Genomic DNA, 16,818 nt, shown 5'->3' on the forward strand with positions numbered 1-16,818 from the left:
TCCGTGTGGTGTGCCTGCTATAACTTGGTATATCTGCTGAAATGGTAGCGTGGAAGCTAGATCCATGGGGAAGTGTAAATGTTTGACGTACCTATTGTGAAAACACAATAATCAAGAGAAAATAAAGGAACAGATTGTTCAGAGCTATGGCTTGTCCATTTAAACAAAACTACAAATACATTTAGGAGACCAAAATCAAGACAGTGAAGTAATTCTTAATTAGGTGTCAAAATAAGACGGGGCTGACAACAAAAGTAACACTAGCAGGTTTCATATTTAAATTGATGCATAATGAAGTCATACAAAATGTACACATTATTAGATAGCAACTAACAACAACAAATAACAAATTATATTTTTTTTTTTCTGAAATGATAAATGTTAGTAGTTAGTTAGTTTTTTTTGTTAGAAGGAAGAGTTGAACTCATGATATTTATCACTTCAATCTCTATGTTTCTCGCCCAAACTAACTTATGACACTCCCGTAAACTAACTTCATAACTAACAACAACATATGCACCTGATTGCAATCTTCTTATGGTCATCAACGAGGAAATAAGTCGATGTATCCAAGTAAGCCACAAAGAAAGTTAGGATTATATCAAATGCAAAGAAAGCATCGACAAAGAGATCCGTGATCAACAACGGCTCAATTGACATCTCTCTGAAAGCTAACTCGAATGGAGATGACCATGCAGAATATACCACCAATGCCACTAGGAACGTTTGCCACAATCTACATCATAAGCTTGTCATTCCACAACATAGTATATAAATAAATTCGATTAACTAACGATTGTGTTAAGGATATTAAATATGATGTATATGTACCGATATCTGCGATCATAGGGAGCAATGATATATTTTTTTAGGTTGAAGTAACCTTCGTCAGGGGTAGTTCCAAGTGCAGGTAAAAGACTGCTAGAAATTGAGGCCAAGTTCCTTATTTCACCATTTGAACGTCTTCTATCTAGAGATGGCAACGACATTCTTAGAGCCACAAAATGGCTTCCTAAGGGGGAGGGGGAGAGAGACAAGAGAGTTAATACTTATTTAAAACAAAATTATTGTTATCAACGTTGTTGTGCAACAGTACAAGTACAATACGTATGTATAAGGCAAGATCTATTATACTTATTTAAATATATCAATAATTCAACTTCTTGTATGAATCTCCCGGAACATTTAAGTCATTCAAATATAAAACAGTCAACTTTGTGATCCGTGAATCTCCATGAACATTTAATTAGAATAAAAATATGGAGAAGGTGGCAAGGAGCTTTCACAAACTCATATATAGTAATGGCATAATTATGCAAAGATATATAACATAATACATATGTAGTAGAGGTGTTTCACAAACTCATATATAGTAATGGCATAATTATGCAAAGATATATAACATAATACATATGTAGTAGAGGTGTATACTGATTGTGTTGGATAGTTTTGAGTTCTCAACTCATGATATTTTTTATCAAATCCAAGTCAAATCAATTCGATTATAAAATAATAAATGTCTCTCATATAAACTCTTATTTTTAATTTACGTCTGACTTATAATTTTTCAATATATACTAAATGAATTTAGCTTCTCTTGTTCACGTAATTTGTTTAATCTAAAATCTAACGTGGGTGAAAGATTTTAACTACATATTAATTATTGTGGCATCGCAGACTGAACAAAGTATTTTTTTGACAGCCAGAAATCGCACCTAGATGCATCGGCTGACTCGAAATTGTGTCAATGTTTTCACTTTACAACTAATGTCCCAAAATTCAACTGCTGTGTTATGTATAGGTGCGAGTACATGTACATGATACATTATTATTATTTTTATAAAAAAGGTACCTCAGCATAAAATATGATTCTTTTATATAATTTAGTACAAAGAGTTAAAATTCACAATAAAATTTTAAAAGTTAAAAATTATATTTCGTTACAACAATAAATAAATTTAAATATATAAATAAAATAATAAAGAAAATAAATTACCACGTGTACGATATGTATTAGATAAATATCCAATACAAATACTCACCATTTCAAAAATATTTATGCTACTAAACTCCTCTTATGTACATCAGATGGAAAAGAATTAACAAGTATTATATTATTTTCAGTTTTTGAGACACTCTTATTAATGACATGACATTTAAATGACATTTGTAAGTTGGATAATATATTTTCTACGTCATTACTGTTGTAATTAACTTAATTTATATATTTAAATTAAATTTAAAACTTAAAATATCTAAAATTTATTTTTTATTCAATAATAAATTTAAAATGTTCTATTATTTAGATAAAAGTATTTCAAATTTTATTTATTTTTAATATTTTAATATATAAATAATAAAATTAATTATAATAATTAATAATAATAATAAAAATATTTTATCCAACTTAAATACTATCGAATTAATTAGAAAGTGCCTCCATCATAAAAAATGTTACGATGGAGACAAAAAATCTAATAATTAGTTAACATGGACAAAAAATTAAAAATCAAGAGATTAAAAATCCAGTTTTGATAAAATAAGAATACCAAAAGTGGCTTAAAAATTTAGTAAATTATTTTCAAAGATAAACTAAAAAAATCAAAATTTTGCTATTAATAGTATTATTTAAATTTGAAATGCACAAAAGTTATCTTTCTTTTTATTGTATGATTTTATTCGTTGTTTTTTACTAAAAATAAATTATGATTTAATTTATATAATTACATTATAAACTAGTCACAATTATCAAATCAATAAAATATTTAATTTTTACTTTGATCACCTGCAAAATTATGATCATTTTGGCAGCCTTGTTGGATTTGTTGGGACATCTTTTAGAAAAATGTCCTAGTTGTTATAAATTGACCGACAATAATTTTTTTTTCATTGACCGATGTATAGAAATTACACTAAAAAAATAACTCTTCGGCGTGACAACAAAAACAATTCAAATTAATATCATCAATAAATAAATTTATCAGACAACAAAAGTAATTCAAATTTATATCATCAAAAAATAAATTATTGATGTCAACGCAATGTTACACACGTCGTATTTACCTATCTCACAAGGAAGTAACATTTTAAACATCTTATAGAATCAAACAGACAAGCAATTGTTGAGTTTAGAGACACCATAGAAGTTTAGGTAACCATAGAACTTGAATAAATAATTTGAGTTGTAAATTTTTTAAAATTTTAATTAATAAATTAAATATAGTATTTTATTGGTTATTAGAATTTGAGGTTATAAACTTGTGAGGTAAATTCACAAATTTTTTTGCAAACATAACTAAAAAAAAGTAATGAATTGGAATAAAAAATTGCACAAATTTAAAAGAGACGAATTTATAAATATAACATATTGTTTTGATTCGTATGCTTGGAAAGAAAAAAAAAATAAAAACAAAAAAGATAGTTATTTTAATTAAATTTTTATAATTTTTATTACAAAATAAAATCTAAATTATTGAATAGTATATTAATTTAATTCAGTTTGACATTAATAAAATTAACATACTTATTTATAATTTTGTTTTTTTCAAATACTTAATTTTTATAGTACAACATTAACTTTATCTTTTTAAGATATAGTTTAGCCGAAACGGCAGATCAGACAAATAATGATCAACCCATAATGTAGTTCTGTTGACAAAGAGTGTAACACTCAAAAAATCAAATCATTGACCCAAAAAAAATCAAATCAGTGACTGTTTTTTCTGACAGTAAATTAACGACATCTTTACAACATCACTCTGTCTGGATACATTGACAGATGCTCAAAATTCATGTACAAATATTCTACCCTATAAAACACCCAAATTGTGCTTTACAACGTACATTTCTCCTTTCCAATGCAATATTAGAGAGAGCATTAAACTTAGCTGGCTGAAAAACCTTCACACACCATCGTTGTTGGCACTCAGGTGGTCCCAGATTCAATACTTGAATAAGATTCAGGGATGGAAATACATCTAAATTGATCCTCTAAACCTGGCAACGGTAGAAATAGCACACATATGTTGGACGAACTTATATGATTATATACCACAGATAACAGAAACCTGCTTCAACAAAACTAGAAGCCTTGAAATCATTGAAAAAAATAAGATCTCTTGATTAATACTTGATTCTCATTGCCTTGGTTCTACTCGCTTTTCTTGAGTAATGTCCATGATCTAACTCCTGCTTTCTAGACATCCGGTGCATCAAAAAACCAAAGGATAGCCCACAGATTCTGTCCACAATAGATTACATGTACTGTGCCAACCATTGCTTACACATATCAAGCACAGGAAGTGCATTTGCATGCAGTGCCTGCAACAATATCAATCAATATGATGAAGGAAAGAGAAGTTGAACACTTGAAAAAACATGTTTCCAGTCCATGAAAATAGTAGCAACAGTGAAACCCTGAGTAAGTGGAATGCACTAACTTGATGATTTTAGGCTTCCTATGCAGTTAAACTAATAATCATGTGCAGCACATAAAGTATTGGGAGAGTTATAGATCTCTCGAATATCAAGAGAATATGATTGTAATCTTTATTTTACGGTAATATATCAGTTGGTTTCTATCAGATTCTTATGCTGCTATGCATTTTGTAGGTTAGGATTCAGTGTACGCTGACTGTGGCAGTTTTGCAGGATAGAGTTGGTTTGTTAATTCCATTTAAAAGCTTAAATAAATCCAAAAGAGGACAGAATTGATCAATAGTTTACCTGATGAGCAACATATTGAACATCAGCCACACTTCCACTTCGTGAAGCAATTTGAAATGCACTTTTTAATCGACCACAAACTACACAAGCAAGAACTTTCCTGCATGCCCAATTCAAAAATAAAATGAACATATCATCATGGTTACTGAATTACTACTGAAAAAAAGATATGGGGAAGGCACATGACATGATGTATTGAAGCATTTGAGCCACATACAGATTGTCTAATTCTTTTTTGAACAATGACAAAATATTCAAATTGGTTGAATCAACAAAAGCCTTCTCCTCTACTTAAATAATCTAATCGATTGTATTACCATTTCACAAAGAATGTGTATAACTAAAAATACAAGGAAGAGTAGACAACATAACTGGAATTCCTCAAGTTTAGGAGCAAAAATCGTCATAGTTAAACTATTTATGAAAACCAAATCAAATATTAAAGGAAAGGATACATGAAAATTATAATTAAGTGGAGTCAGCTACCCAAATTAGACAATGACTATGTCGTAATGGTTTATTGTTGGATTCCAAATTGTGGTTGAGAGTAAGTCATTTATTGAATGATTATTCTGTAATTAATTTATTATTATATTATATAGAACAGCTGTAGTGAATATCAAGGGACCTTGTACAGTAAATCTCTCCTATTTAATTCTGATTTATTTATTAGACTATGGAATGCTGTATTTAAACCAGAATGTAACCATTCTGATTCAAGAAATGAAAAGATCATTTCCTCTATAATTCACAAATAACAATACCTATATCGTAATGGGTTATAAAAATAAAAATGTAAAACATTTCTATATAAAACTCCCAAATAACAAAATAATTGGAAGTGCATGGAAATAAATACAAAAATAGAGAAATTAAAAAAGCATCACCTGTGGCTGCTAGTTAACATGTCTATTAGACGGTCTGGGCGTTCTTTATGCTTATTTGCATAAACATTTATTGCAGCACCCAAAACCTACACCATTAAAATAATTGAAGCTAAGAATTTCTTAAAAATAAGTTTGCTTGTTCTAACATATACATTATTTTTATCCTGTAGCAGGGTAAAGAATCATAAACATTGAAGTATTGAACCATATATAAAATGGTTAGAATGGCACATCTTAGGGTCTGTTTGCTTTGAGAAAACATTTCTGTTTTCATTTCATATTTTAACTGCAACCCCCCTGTTTTCAAATATACAGGAAACCGTGAAAACAGCAACTGGTGTGAAACAGGGAGTGACTTTACAATCAAAAGTTGGAAAAAAATGAAAAGAGAAATGTCTTCTCAAACCAAAAAGACCGACCTAACCTGTTTTGACAATACAAAGTTCATATCTATACACATGGCATCACTTTAAAGCTAGTTTATAGAGTCAAGTTTTACCATGAACAAATAAAAATTAAAAACAATATCAAAATGATGGTAAGAGCAACTTCTATCCCTCTAAACTTCAAATTACATTCTCAATTTATTTTGAACGATTCCAGCATTAAGCTCTTTGCAGTAAGGTACTTCCCATGTACATGGATTGCAGTTTGCAACCAATCATTCTTCTTAGATATTCAATGGAGCTTATACCAACGAAAACATTCTAAAAAGAGTCGCAGTTATCATCTTCAAGTAGAAGAGAAAAAGAAAATGTAATCACACTACCTGGTCCCAGTCATCATCATCTATTGTGCCCTTGATGTTTCTAAAGAATTCTGTCAATTGGCTGCCTCTTTTTCTCTCAGCAAGAGATGCAGCAACACCAGCATATATATCAACAGCTGCTTAACACCAGTTAAATTATCTGGCTGAGTATGTTGATAACACTTTGTGCAGTTAAGAAAAGAAGACAGCAAAACAATTGTAGAGAGTAAATTATGAATGTTACCTGGCAGATTGAATTCATAGATCACTTGGAATGCCAGATCAAAATTCTTCTCAACAAGAACCTCTGCAATTTTACACCTTCGTCTAAAATGTTAAAAATGTAAGGAGCATTAGTAATAACTATTGGTACATAAAACCATCAGAGAAACATTTGAATGCATCCAACAAGGATGGTGGAGAAATCTGGATGAATCTTTAGCAGTCATTAAGAGGACTGATAATAACTAGCACTATAATTATCAAATAACTTAAAAATTGCATATCAAAATACATCATAAAAGACCAAAGATGACATTTATAAGTTGTTCTTCCATGCAAATGATTTCACCAAAAAGCTTATAATAGAGATAAGTATTTCATGATATAACATCAGAGCCACTACGATCTCAATCCTTCCAGCCCTAAATTTCCTAAACAAACAATGTCCACCACAAGGCAAGGTGGCCTTGTGCATTGTTGACACTTCAAACCAACTAGGCTTTTGCATGAAGGGGTGTATTAACTTTAAAATCACTAATGTGCTTTCAACCGCCAGTTTGAGCTTTTAAATTTGTTGGTTTGTGATAAGTTAGCTTGGTCTCCCCTAAAATATGGGTCAACAAATTCCGGACGAGTTTATTCAAACAATTGTAAAAACACATCCACAACTTTTACCATAAATTTTAAAAAGTTACCAAACTGACTCCAAGAAAGAGAAATGGATATTCAAAGTTACTAACAATTATACAAACCTAAAAGTTTCTGGATCATTGGGATTCCCAAAAAGTGAATGTTTCCATAGTGGTCCTTCCGAGTCATTAAAAGATTTAACAACTTCAACCTACAAAATACAATAAATCAAGGGAAATTGTGTGGAGTAAACACCTAACAAAACTCGTGAGAATATATCGAACAACAGAGCATTCAAAATAAGTGACTTTTCGTCCTCGAGGTGTTAGCTTAGTGGTAAGAGCTTGACATTGTAACCTCAAGGGATAGGGTTTGAATCCCGTGTGGGATAGTTGTAAAATGGCGATCAGTGTCATCATTATTACTTATAATTTCCCTTTCCCCCAATTTAAAAATAAAATAAAATAAGCGACTTTCCAAAAAGCATGTCTATGACTAAGAAGTCACAATTATTTCCTGGGAATTTCTATAATAAGAGATAATGCCATGTGAAGTCAAAACTTTCCAACACAAACATGTCTACAACTATGAAGTCATGAGTATTTGTATGTTCTGTCAAAGATGTGATACTGTCCATACAGCAAACATAAGTCTGCCATTGGATTTAGAATTACAAATGTGGGATTAACCATTGAAGCACAATGATCTCAGTATAGGGTTTGAGTATATCCAATTACCTGAATTGATACCCGAGTAGAAAATTTGACAAGACCTTCTTCAGTAAGCTTTTCAGATGCACTTTTCCCCCTAAGACCTTTTGTGATAAGTTTGGTAGATTCCCCACCTTTGTGCCTTGCAGACAATCCTTCATCAAAATGCATCTATAAAAATAAGCAGAAAAACACAATTACTAACAAAAATAGAGTAAGGGAAACAAGCTTATTGCAATTGATATATAGTTAGGGAAATAAAATATCGGTGTCTCTTAATGATTAGTTGTAATTTAGTTATTTTTTTCAGAGCACAAGTACAAGATCCAAAGATGTCAACTGAAGGCTTCTTTTAATTCTGAAAGTAAATCAAGGTTATTACAGACAGTAAACTCTGATGGTTTGTATCTAGTCTCCCGAAGTACAAATTTGCTTCAGAATCATGCATAGTAAATCAATATTGGTATATGTAATGAAATACAGTATGAGGAGAAATCTGAATTATTCTCATTGACATTAAATTGACAGCACGCGGCGTTATATAATGTCAAAAAGGAGGGAAAATGAAATTAATTAGACCAGTGTTAATTCTGGAATACATCGACAATTAACTTCCTAATCAAATCCCTTAATTTAGGGGATTTCAAAACTGATATCAAATCAGCTCCAAATACATCCTAGATTCATGTTTAGCTCAATAGTTGTAAAAAACCAGTTTGATCAGCTAACAAGATCCTCACCCAGGAACTACTCTTCAATAAACCAACATGACAAAGTGAGTCTCATAACTATACCCTTGTAAATATTAACTACTTCAACACATATCAACTTAAGGGATGCTTATTTCATGACTCAAGCACTTGCCACTTACGCTCCTTCAAAATCTATACTTATTCTTGTAGAAAGTGTTTAAAACAGAAAATATAAAGAAAAACATAGTATTAAATATTGCTAAAGTAAAAGGAATGCAACAAGAAAAAACAACAGTTAAGTTTTTAATGGAAAAATAAACACCAATGTCGTATGCAAGCTGAAAAGTTATCTTCATAGCTTTCCATTCTAATAATTATGGACATACCTTAGCATGTTCCAAATGTCTAATGGCTTCCTCTTGTGAAGAAGAATTCATAAATAACTGAATACAACAGAGTCCGGCGGCAACATGGTCCTTTTTAATTACCTGAACAGAAGAACATTATAAAACCAAATACATTTCCCACAAAAAAGAGAGAAAATTATATTCAAGAACTTGAATTTCGGGTATGAAAAAACTTGCTCCATGCAGGAAATAAAGTAAACATAATAAATATAATTTACAATATAACTTTGATGCTATTATAACAAATAATTATAGTGATTACTATTAGGTTTTTATGTTGGACCTAAATCATCCTTACAAATTCGACTTGTAAGGTGAATGACGTCTCTTTTTATAAACTTTTCCCAATACACCCTCATGTGGTGTGCGCATATAAATGGTAGGTGGCCCAATCAATAGGCCTTGATACTATGTTAAATGGGCTTGAATCTCACTTCCAAAAGTTATCTCAAAGAATGAGGGTTGCCAAACCCATATATACATAATTACATCCAACAACCCAGGAACCGTGACAATGTGATACTCCAATACAACTTCAATAATTACAAAACCAAAGAAGAACCAACTTAAAATTATAAAAGTGTTGATAAGAGAAGGACCAATTAGTGATATTTGGTAGCTTAACTGTTAAAAACCAGCTTGGAAGTTAACTTAACTGTTAAAAACCAGCTTGGAAGTTAAAGGCATGAAATGTGCATGACTTAAAAATTATATCTTTAATTGCGGGTTTAACTTAACTGTTAAAAACCAGCTTGGAAGTTAAAGGCCCACCACTTATACTCACTAATTTGGCCACATCACTAGTCGATGAGAGATCTCAACCCACCCCCTTGATCATACCATTTGGGCACATGTTTCTAGCATTTTACTTTGGTATTTTAAAAGCTCTTTATAGCTTAGAATAATTTTTTAGCTTGTTTCTAAACTTTGTGTCGAAATTGAATTATAATTTTCTTATTTACATTTTGACCCCTGCTCACTCTGTAGGTCATAACTTGAACTTTGGATATCGGATTGACGCATACGAGCAGGCGTTGGAAAGTTAAAAATCAGAGCCACAACTTTTATGTTGGAATAAAAACCCAATGTTGAACTTTACTAGAACTAAATTACAAATTTCGTATTTAGGCTTTTGTACTAATTTTAAGTAGTGGACCACTTGTTTTTAAAGCCCAAAATTGAGTACTATATATTGGGAGTTTCTTTCCTTTCTTAGATATTGTATTTCCGGATTCAGAAAATAGAGATAAACACTTTTTTTATTTGAATTTCATGGATTGCTAATTTCATAAGATTAATCCACGAATTCAGAGTTTCATCAACACCTTGAGAATCAGGTTACACTGTCAATTTCGCTTAATGATTCTATTTCTGTTTATTTGATTATATTGATATTATAATTGCTTAAATTGAATCTCAATAGGATCCATTAAATTAGTTTGACAAAATTCGGTTTCTAATTTATTGAATTATAATTTTTCGACGTTTGATCGTTAATTATAATATATCGATGACTGTGATGCTTAATCCAGTCAAAGAAATCGAATTCACATAGAGTTGATTACGCTTGTTTGATCAATTCTATAGTCAAATAGGAATAGAATCACGAATTAAAAATTAAACTTGTTGATAGAATCTGTGGTAGGCCTGAAACTCGAATCAGTGAATTAATCGTTTTGCTAATCTGTTCAAACAAAAATCTAATAAAAACCCTTTCTAATTTCAACTTTCAATTTGGTTAATATTATTATATCAGAAGTCCTTGCGAAACGACTTGAGTTATTACCTCTTCTATCTACATTTTATTACTTGTATTTGACTTGTGTACGACAGCAGATCACCCCTCATAGCTTCACACCACATGATTGGACTGGACATTAAAAGCATGAAATGTGCATGACTTAACATTTGTGGGTGGCCCAATAATATATACCTAGAATAGGTTCTAATACTATCTCTGAATTTGGGCTTTAAGATTATAACTCAATCCCATTGGAACGAGACAACCAGCAAGAAGAATTGAACAAGGGCTAGGACGCAGCGGTGGTGACACCATGAAAATGCCAAAAACACATTTCAAATGTGGGACCCACAAGCTCGAGGTGTCCCGAATGGAACAAAGAATAGAAATGAGTCATCTAGCACCGACAACAAACTGATACCATCTTCAAATTTAACCCACAAACTAGGTAAGGTGAAGATTGTCCACCACTTGTTGGACAACATCACACGTTGATGCAGAATCTCCATGGTAGATAATGATCGTAAACACAGTTCCTAGAATAAATTCCAGGTAATATGGATTAAGACAGGTGGAATAAGTGGCTAAATTGAACTCTCTTTGTTTAGCAACCACCCTTTCTCTAAGATTCCCATTCTCGGTTGAGGTTTCTCCATTTTACTAAATCAATTTAAAAATTTAAAGTCTGCTCAAAAGTCAAAAGTAGAAATATATATTGTATATTTAGTAAATGATACTCTAACTCCATTATGATAAATAGTAACGACCTGGTGCATATTAAAGGCAAAGAGAAGCACCTCCTTCGAATACAGGAATTAAGCTTAATAGAGTTTATCGATTTCTGTTAATTTATTCTCGCATTTTGACAGAAGCTGCTAATATCTAGAATGAGACTTTTAGAGAATATCGAATTATATAGTTTTTTTTTTCCGAGGGTCTAAAAGGATGAGGAAACAACCTCTTTACTCATTAAGGATGAGGCTGTGTATACAAGGAGGAAACAACTTATCTTCATTAGAGGAAACAACTTACCCTAAATCCCACAAAGTATGTGTTAAAATATTAGAAAATATCTTATAATATCTATTATATTATATTAGAGTATCTTGAATTATTTACAATGATCAATTTATAATCATAGAGATATTTTAAAATATCTCTATTATTATGATTTGTTCCTAATTTAGGATTGAGTTTATGTTTCTCTATAAATAGATATTAGTAGAGTCTTTTTTAATCAAGTAAACATTAAGCTATTATCAATAATATTCAAATCCTTATTATCTTCTCTCTTTCTTTTCTCTAAAATCCCACAACGTCAACATGGAATCTAGAGCCTATTTCGATTCTCTTTGAATGATCTTGCCTGCTGCCTCTATTCCGATGTCGAGTTCCCAACAGTTTGGGAATATAATCATAGTTTTTTTTTTCCCAACGTTTTCATTCCCTTTTCAAACCACTGTCGTGACACAGTCTGTCACAGCTCCATCAGCTTCACCTCTTCCAGATTGACCCACACCTTAAAGCGCGTCGCCGAAAGCCACCGTACGTGACGGCGCGTCCAACAACCGTTTAATACGCGACCTTTTTCATTGAACTCGCCCACGGCCTCTTGGTTCTGAATCTGCCCTAGTATTCTAGTTTCGAACTACGATTACACCTACTACCTCCCAGATCCGCCGTTTGCCGCTGCTTGCTGTCGCTGCTGCAAAAGGTTTTTTGTAAGTTTTCTGTCACAACCACTTCTATTGTGTGTGGAATCTCTCAATCTACACAACCCATATTTTTAGGCCAAAAGTTGCTCCACTCACGCTTATGTGCCTTCGTGTTCATCCTACGCGCCGCTGCCAATAGCCTCAAGCTCAAGTGTGTTTGTCTATCTTCCGACAGTATTTCAGTCGTCTAGATTGGGTTTTCCTTCCTAGTTCCAGATTTGTTTTAAATTTCTTTTTTCGAGCCACATGCATACAACTTGACAATTTGTCCTACATACACTGGCCTCATCTTTGTCCCAGATGTATTGGCCTTGCCTTTCTCTCCCTGAAGCATGCCTCTCTCTCTCTCTCTCCTTGAAGCAAAATCAAGTTTAAATATTTTAAGTCTCCAGTATTATTAGTTTGAAACTTCCAAATGAAGTTTTTAGAAGAACGGAGCTTGCTTTGTTGAATTGTTTGTCATGAATTTCTCTCATACTGATGATCAATCCAACTATCTGGTTAGGCTATATTTATAGCAAATCTCTCTAACTTCACCTGCATCTCTAAGTTACCTTTCCATCCACTTTTATTATTTTGCAGAGCAAAACATTGTTTTCTTGTAACAACCTAAAGCTTAATAAGCTTTAGCTTGATGGGAGTGTTAGAATATTATGAAATATCTTATAATATCTATTATATTATATTAAAGTATCTTGAGTTATTTCCTATGATCAATTTATAATCACAAAAATATCTTATAATATCTCTAATTATTATTATGATTTGTTCTTGATTTAGGATTGAGTCTATGTTTCTCTATAAATAGAGATTAGTATTGAGTTTTTTGTAATCAAGTTAGCATAAAGCTATTATCAATATTCAAACCCTTATTATCTTCTCTCATCTTTTTCTCTAAAATCCCACAACTTCAACAATATGAAACTCTAAATTTATGATTGTACTCCAACAAAAGTTTACCCCTAACATTCACCCCTGATTTCAGTTTTATAATTACCCACAACCTGTTAATATATAATTAAGTAAAAAAAGCTACCTGAAAGCCGTATAAATAATTGAAATGCTTGTGAGTTTCACAATAGAGGCAAATACGAGCAAGGGCTGTAATGGTATATTGATTCCCCGCTGCATCCTGGGATGTAGTTGGTGACATTCTAGTTGAAATGACTTCCTCCAAAATAGGCATAGCGCCATAACCAATGCACAACTCACATAGATCATCGATTGTCCCATAATCAGTGGCCAAAGAATCTAGTCTTTGGGGTGATGAAGAAGACACTCCAGTCATGATCGATGGCTGTGGCGGTGGTGGGATAGCATCAGAAGGGAAAAACAAGTAGCAAGCATCATGGTAGTGACCGTGCCTAAACATAAAACGGAGCAAATGCTGACGGGCATACTGTAAAATTTGAAACAAAAATTAGGAAGCAAATTGGAAAATAAAAGATGCCTTTTAGAATTTAGATATACTTCAAAAGATACATACAAAAAACTTCAAATTATATAACAATTACCTAAAATGGAGTTAAAACTTTTCATTTTGGTTAAGAAATAACATAAAGCAGAAAACACAGACTTGATATAAATGCACAAAAATGAATGATATACATTCTTCAAACTCATGCATAGCTATATAATTTGATAAAGCTTTTGCGAGACGATAATTTGCAGATAAGGGAGAGTTGTGCTTACATCTTGCAAGTAATTAACACATTCAGTGTATCTAACAGTATCCAGGTTACTCCGAGGGCCATCTTCAAAGTCTCGATTATATGTAGAATTATTATTTGCAGATACTTGAGATCGTCTAGACCTTTCTGAACGGGGGAACGTTGATGGCATGTATAAGATATTAAGATATGAATCAGCAGAAAGAGAATCATCCAGGATTGTGGGAGCACTTTTAGCCAAATGCTCATACCTGAAGCAGAAATATATTTAGATGTTGTTTCTGTGCAATGACCAACACTAAAGATTACTTCATTCCCTATTTTTCCCCCTTGGTTTACTTCCTTAGCTCAGTATTCCAGAAAAAATTGCAAGCAGTACTTATAAAAAAATTAACCAGCTTGACTAGTCAGAATTCAAACCATAAATATATTTAGGTTTCTAGTAGTGTACAAGAAAGCATGCGATATTACATCAGATTATCTTCTGATCAGATATCTAACCTGGTCAGCTATATATATAGAGAGAGATGCACACACATAGGAAGAATAATGTAAATACTAAATATTCAAATATTACAGATGCTATTAACTCTTTAACAGAATCTGTTGAGCTTATAGCCTATGGCATGGCAACTATCACAAGTGCATAACATCTTACATAGAACGAACAGCTGAAACATCAACCGGTGGGCCACCTTCAATTGTATTAATAATCTCCAAAACCACAGGTCCAGGATCACCCTTGTACAACTGAAGAGCTTGCCTGAAATGAAATACATATACAATATTTAACTGATCTTAAGTCTGTGTTTATGCCTTGTCATTAAAAAAAAAATCAAACTTCAAAGCTTTTAAAATGACCGAGTTAAAGTATTGTTGCCAAAAATAAAAGTTAACATACTTAAACTTCACACGAGCATGTCCATAACGCTCCATCCGAATTAATGCATGACCCCATGCATTCCATACTGGGAAGACGTCAATCTAAAAAATGAGAATATTATTTTAAAACCCACAATAACTGAAACATAGCAAGTTCTAGAAAATAAAAGAGTGACAGGTAATCTGTTACCTTACACTTTTTGCAGGTATACACTGCCATGCTATACCGTTCTTCCACAACCAACCTGTCACGAAGATGGGCAGATGATTCTCCATCAGCGATATCATCAAGAGAAGCAGCAATCCCTGATCCCAAAAGGCTTTGGAGCAGCTCTGCACGTCCCAACCAAACATCAGCCAGTGACAAGATTTCAGATAGCTCATCTGTGGATTGACTACCCACACTAGAGCTACCAGCATCAGATGATGTGTCGTCGACATCTCTATTTCTTTCCCAATTACTTGAAAATTCATTACCACCGGTGAGCTTTCTCAGCAGGGACTTGGCATAAATTAGACCCTGCATATGAAACACATCAATATGACTATTTTTCATTACAAGCAAAAGGTCAGTGATGTAAATGGACAATAATGTTGTCATCTTTCCTTTGCAAGTAAAACAAATAAACATATTGCTTAAGACCTATCATTATTAACCACTAACATAAACTGTAATCAATAAGTTATTCTGTTCCCATTATATACCTGGACAAATGTTTCTGTCGCATGATATGCTCGCCCAATTGTTTCCATCGATGCATGCTCAGGCATCTGCTGAGAACTCAAGACATTCTTCATTTGATTTATGCACAAGTCAAGGGCAATCTTGGCGGAGACTGATTCATCAGAACACAGAGCAAGCAATGCCTACAAAGGGCACAACCAAGCACTCAAAAGAGAGAATGAGATTAATAAAAAAAGTACAGACTACAGTGACTTCCTTTATCAGTACCCAGCGACTCCTAACCATTACGGCTCCAATTATATATGAGCTTGGAAGTTAGAAGTGACTTCCTTTATCAACTCATTACTATACCTTGAACAGTGTAATGTCAGGGGCACTTTCATATCTGTGAGATGAACGGATACTTTCATCTTTTAGTGGGTCACCTGTAAGCATCCATTCCTCGGCAATTGAAACGGAAGGGAGTCGTTCTTGCCCATCTGCTGAAAAAGATGAAATACGGTCCTCTTGAATTCCAGTCATTGTTTCCCAAGCAACTCTATCAGAGAGAGACAATCCAGAACTTTTTCTTTTCCTATAAACATCTTTTGGAGCATTTTTTTCCACAGCATTTTTTGGAGCCCATGAAAAAGCTCTTCGAGCCTCTTTCTGCAAGTTACTTAGACTGCTAGTAAAAGACAACCTTGGCGGGGCACCTGGTCTTGCCTTCTGCTTTGGTCTGGACCCTGAAACAGATATGCGATGTTCCCTAGGAGGCGAGCTGATACTTACAGCAATGGCCTTAGTGGTATATGTAGTAATTACATGGTTGTCTCGTAAAGAAGGAAATTCCTTTAATATCTACAGAAATAAAGGCAAACATCAAATTGAATGAGAAAAGCAATCAAGGATGAAGAAAAAAAGAAAAGACAAAAACTATCCCTATGAGACAACAAGGGTATCCCTAATGCTTCGCTGTGGGCACTTCCGAATAAATTCGTAAGGAAAATAACGCTATTAATGGAAGTATCTAATTAAAATTTAAATTGCATTACCAGTGCAGCAGATTGCAATTGTTTCCTCATCAGTAGCACTTCCAAAATCAGATGAGGATGCTCGTGTAGG

At 32.7% G+C, this 16,818-nt stretch overlaps 2 protein-coding genes across 11 annotated transcripts in view; both read right to left on the minus strand.

Moving 5' to 3' along the window:
* LOC101503528 (potassium channel KAT3) overlaps positions 1 to 1,097 on the minus strand; it is a 6,968-nt gene extending 5,871 nt beyond the window's left edge. For 3 of the 5 annotated variants that reach the window (XM_073369357.1, XM_073369355.1, XM_073369353.1), the window contains exons 1-3: positions 832 to 1,096; positions 521 to 736; positions 1 to 91 (exon numbers count right to left, since the gene is read on the minus strand). In XM_073369357.1, coding sequence (XP_073225458.1) covers positions 1 to 91; positions 521 to 736; positions 832 to 989 — 465 coding nt within the window. In that variant the 5' untranslated portion in view covers positions 990 to 1,096. Of the gene's footprint in view, positions 92 to 520; positions 737 to 831 lie in introns of all 5 variants that reach the window. The other 2 variants (XM_073369356.1, XM_073369354.1) reach the window with 2 other exon arrangements.
* Positions 1,098 to 3,664: 2,567 nt separating this feature from the next.
* LOC101502765 (uncharacterized) overlaps positions 3,665 to 16,818 on the minus strand; it is a 36,662-nt gene continuing 23,508 nt past the window's right edge. For 4 of the 6 annotated variants that reach the window (XM_027334521.2, XM_073368928.1, XM_073368929.1 and 1 more), the window contains 16 exons: positions 16,749 to 16,813; positions 16,066 to 16,554; positions 15,735 to 15,896; positions 15,220 to 15,549; positions 15,049 to 15,131; positions 14,806 to 14,910; positions 14,170 to 14,398; positions 13,514 to 13,876; positions 9,001 to 9,102; positions 7,950 to 8,093; positions 7,335 to 7,423; positions 6,605 to 6,687; positions 6,382 to 6,497; positions 5,613 to 5,698; positions 4,726 to 4,825; positions 3,665 to 4,320 (listed from right to left, as the gene is read on the minus strand). In XM_027334521.2, the coding sequence (XP_027190322.1) occupies positions 4,255 to 4,320; positions 4,726 to 4,825; positions 5,613 to 5,698; positions 6,382 to 6,497; positions 6,605 to 6,687; positions 7,335 to 7,423; positions 7,950 to 8,093; positions 9,001 to 9,102; positions 13,514 to 13,876; positions 14,170 to 14,398; positions 14,806 to 14,910; positions 15,049 to 15,131; positions 15,220 to 15,549; positions 15,735 to 15,896; positions 16,066 to 16,554; positions 16,749 to 16,813 (2,612 nt within the window). In that variant the 3' untranslated portion in view covers positions 3,665 to 4,254. Of the gene's footprint in view, positions 4,321 to 4,725; positions 4,826 to 5,612; positions 5,699 to 6,381; positions 6,498 to 6,604; positions 6,688 to 7,334; positions 7,424 to 7,949; positions 8,094 to 9,000; positions 9,103 to 13,513; positions 13,877 to 14,169; positions 14,399 to 14,805; positions 14,911 to 15,048; positions 15,132 to 15,219; positions 15,550 to 15,734; positions 15,897 to 16,065; positions 16,555 to 16,748; positions 16,814 to 16,818 lie in introns of those variants that run through there. The other 2 variants (XR_012163222.1, XR_012163223.1) reach the window with 2 other exon arrangements.

This window comes from Cicer arietinum, chromosome 5 (genome assembly GCF_000331145.2).
Source record: "Cicer arietinum cultivar CDC Frontier isolate Library 1 chromosome 5, Cicar.CDCFrontier_v2.0, whole genome shotgun sequence".
NCBI lineage: Eukaryota > Viridiplantae > Streptophyta > Magnoliopsida > Fabales > Fabaceae > Cicer > Cicer arietinum.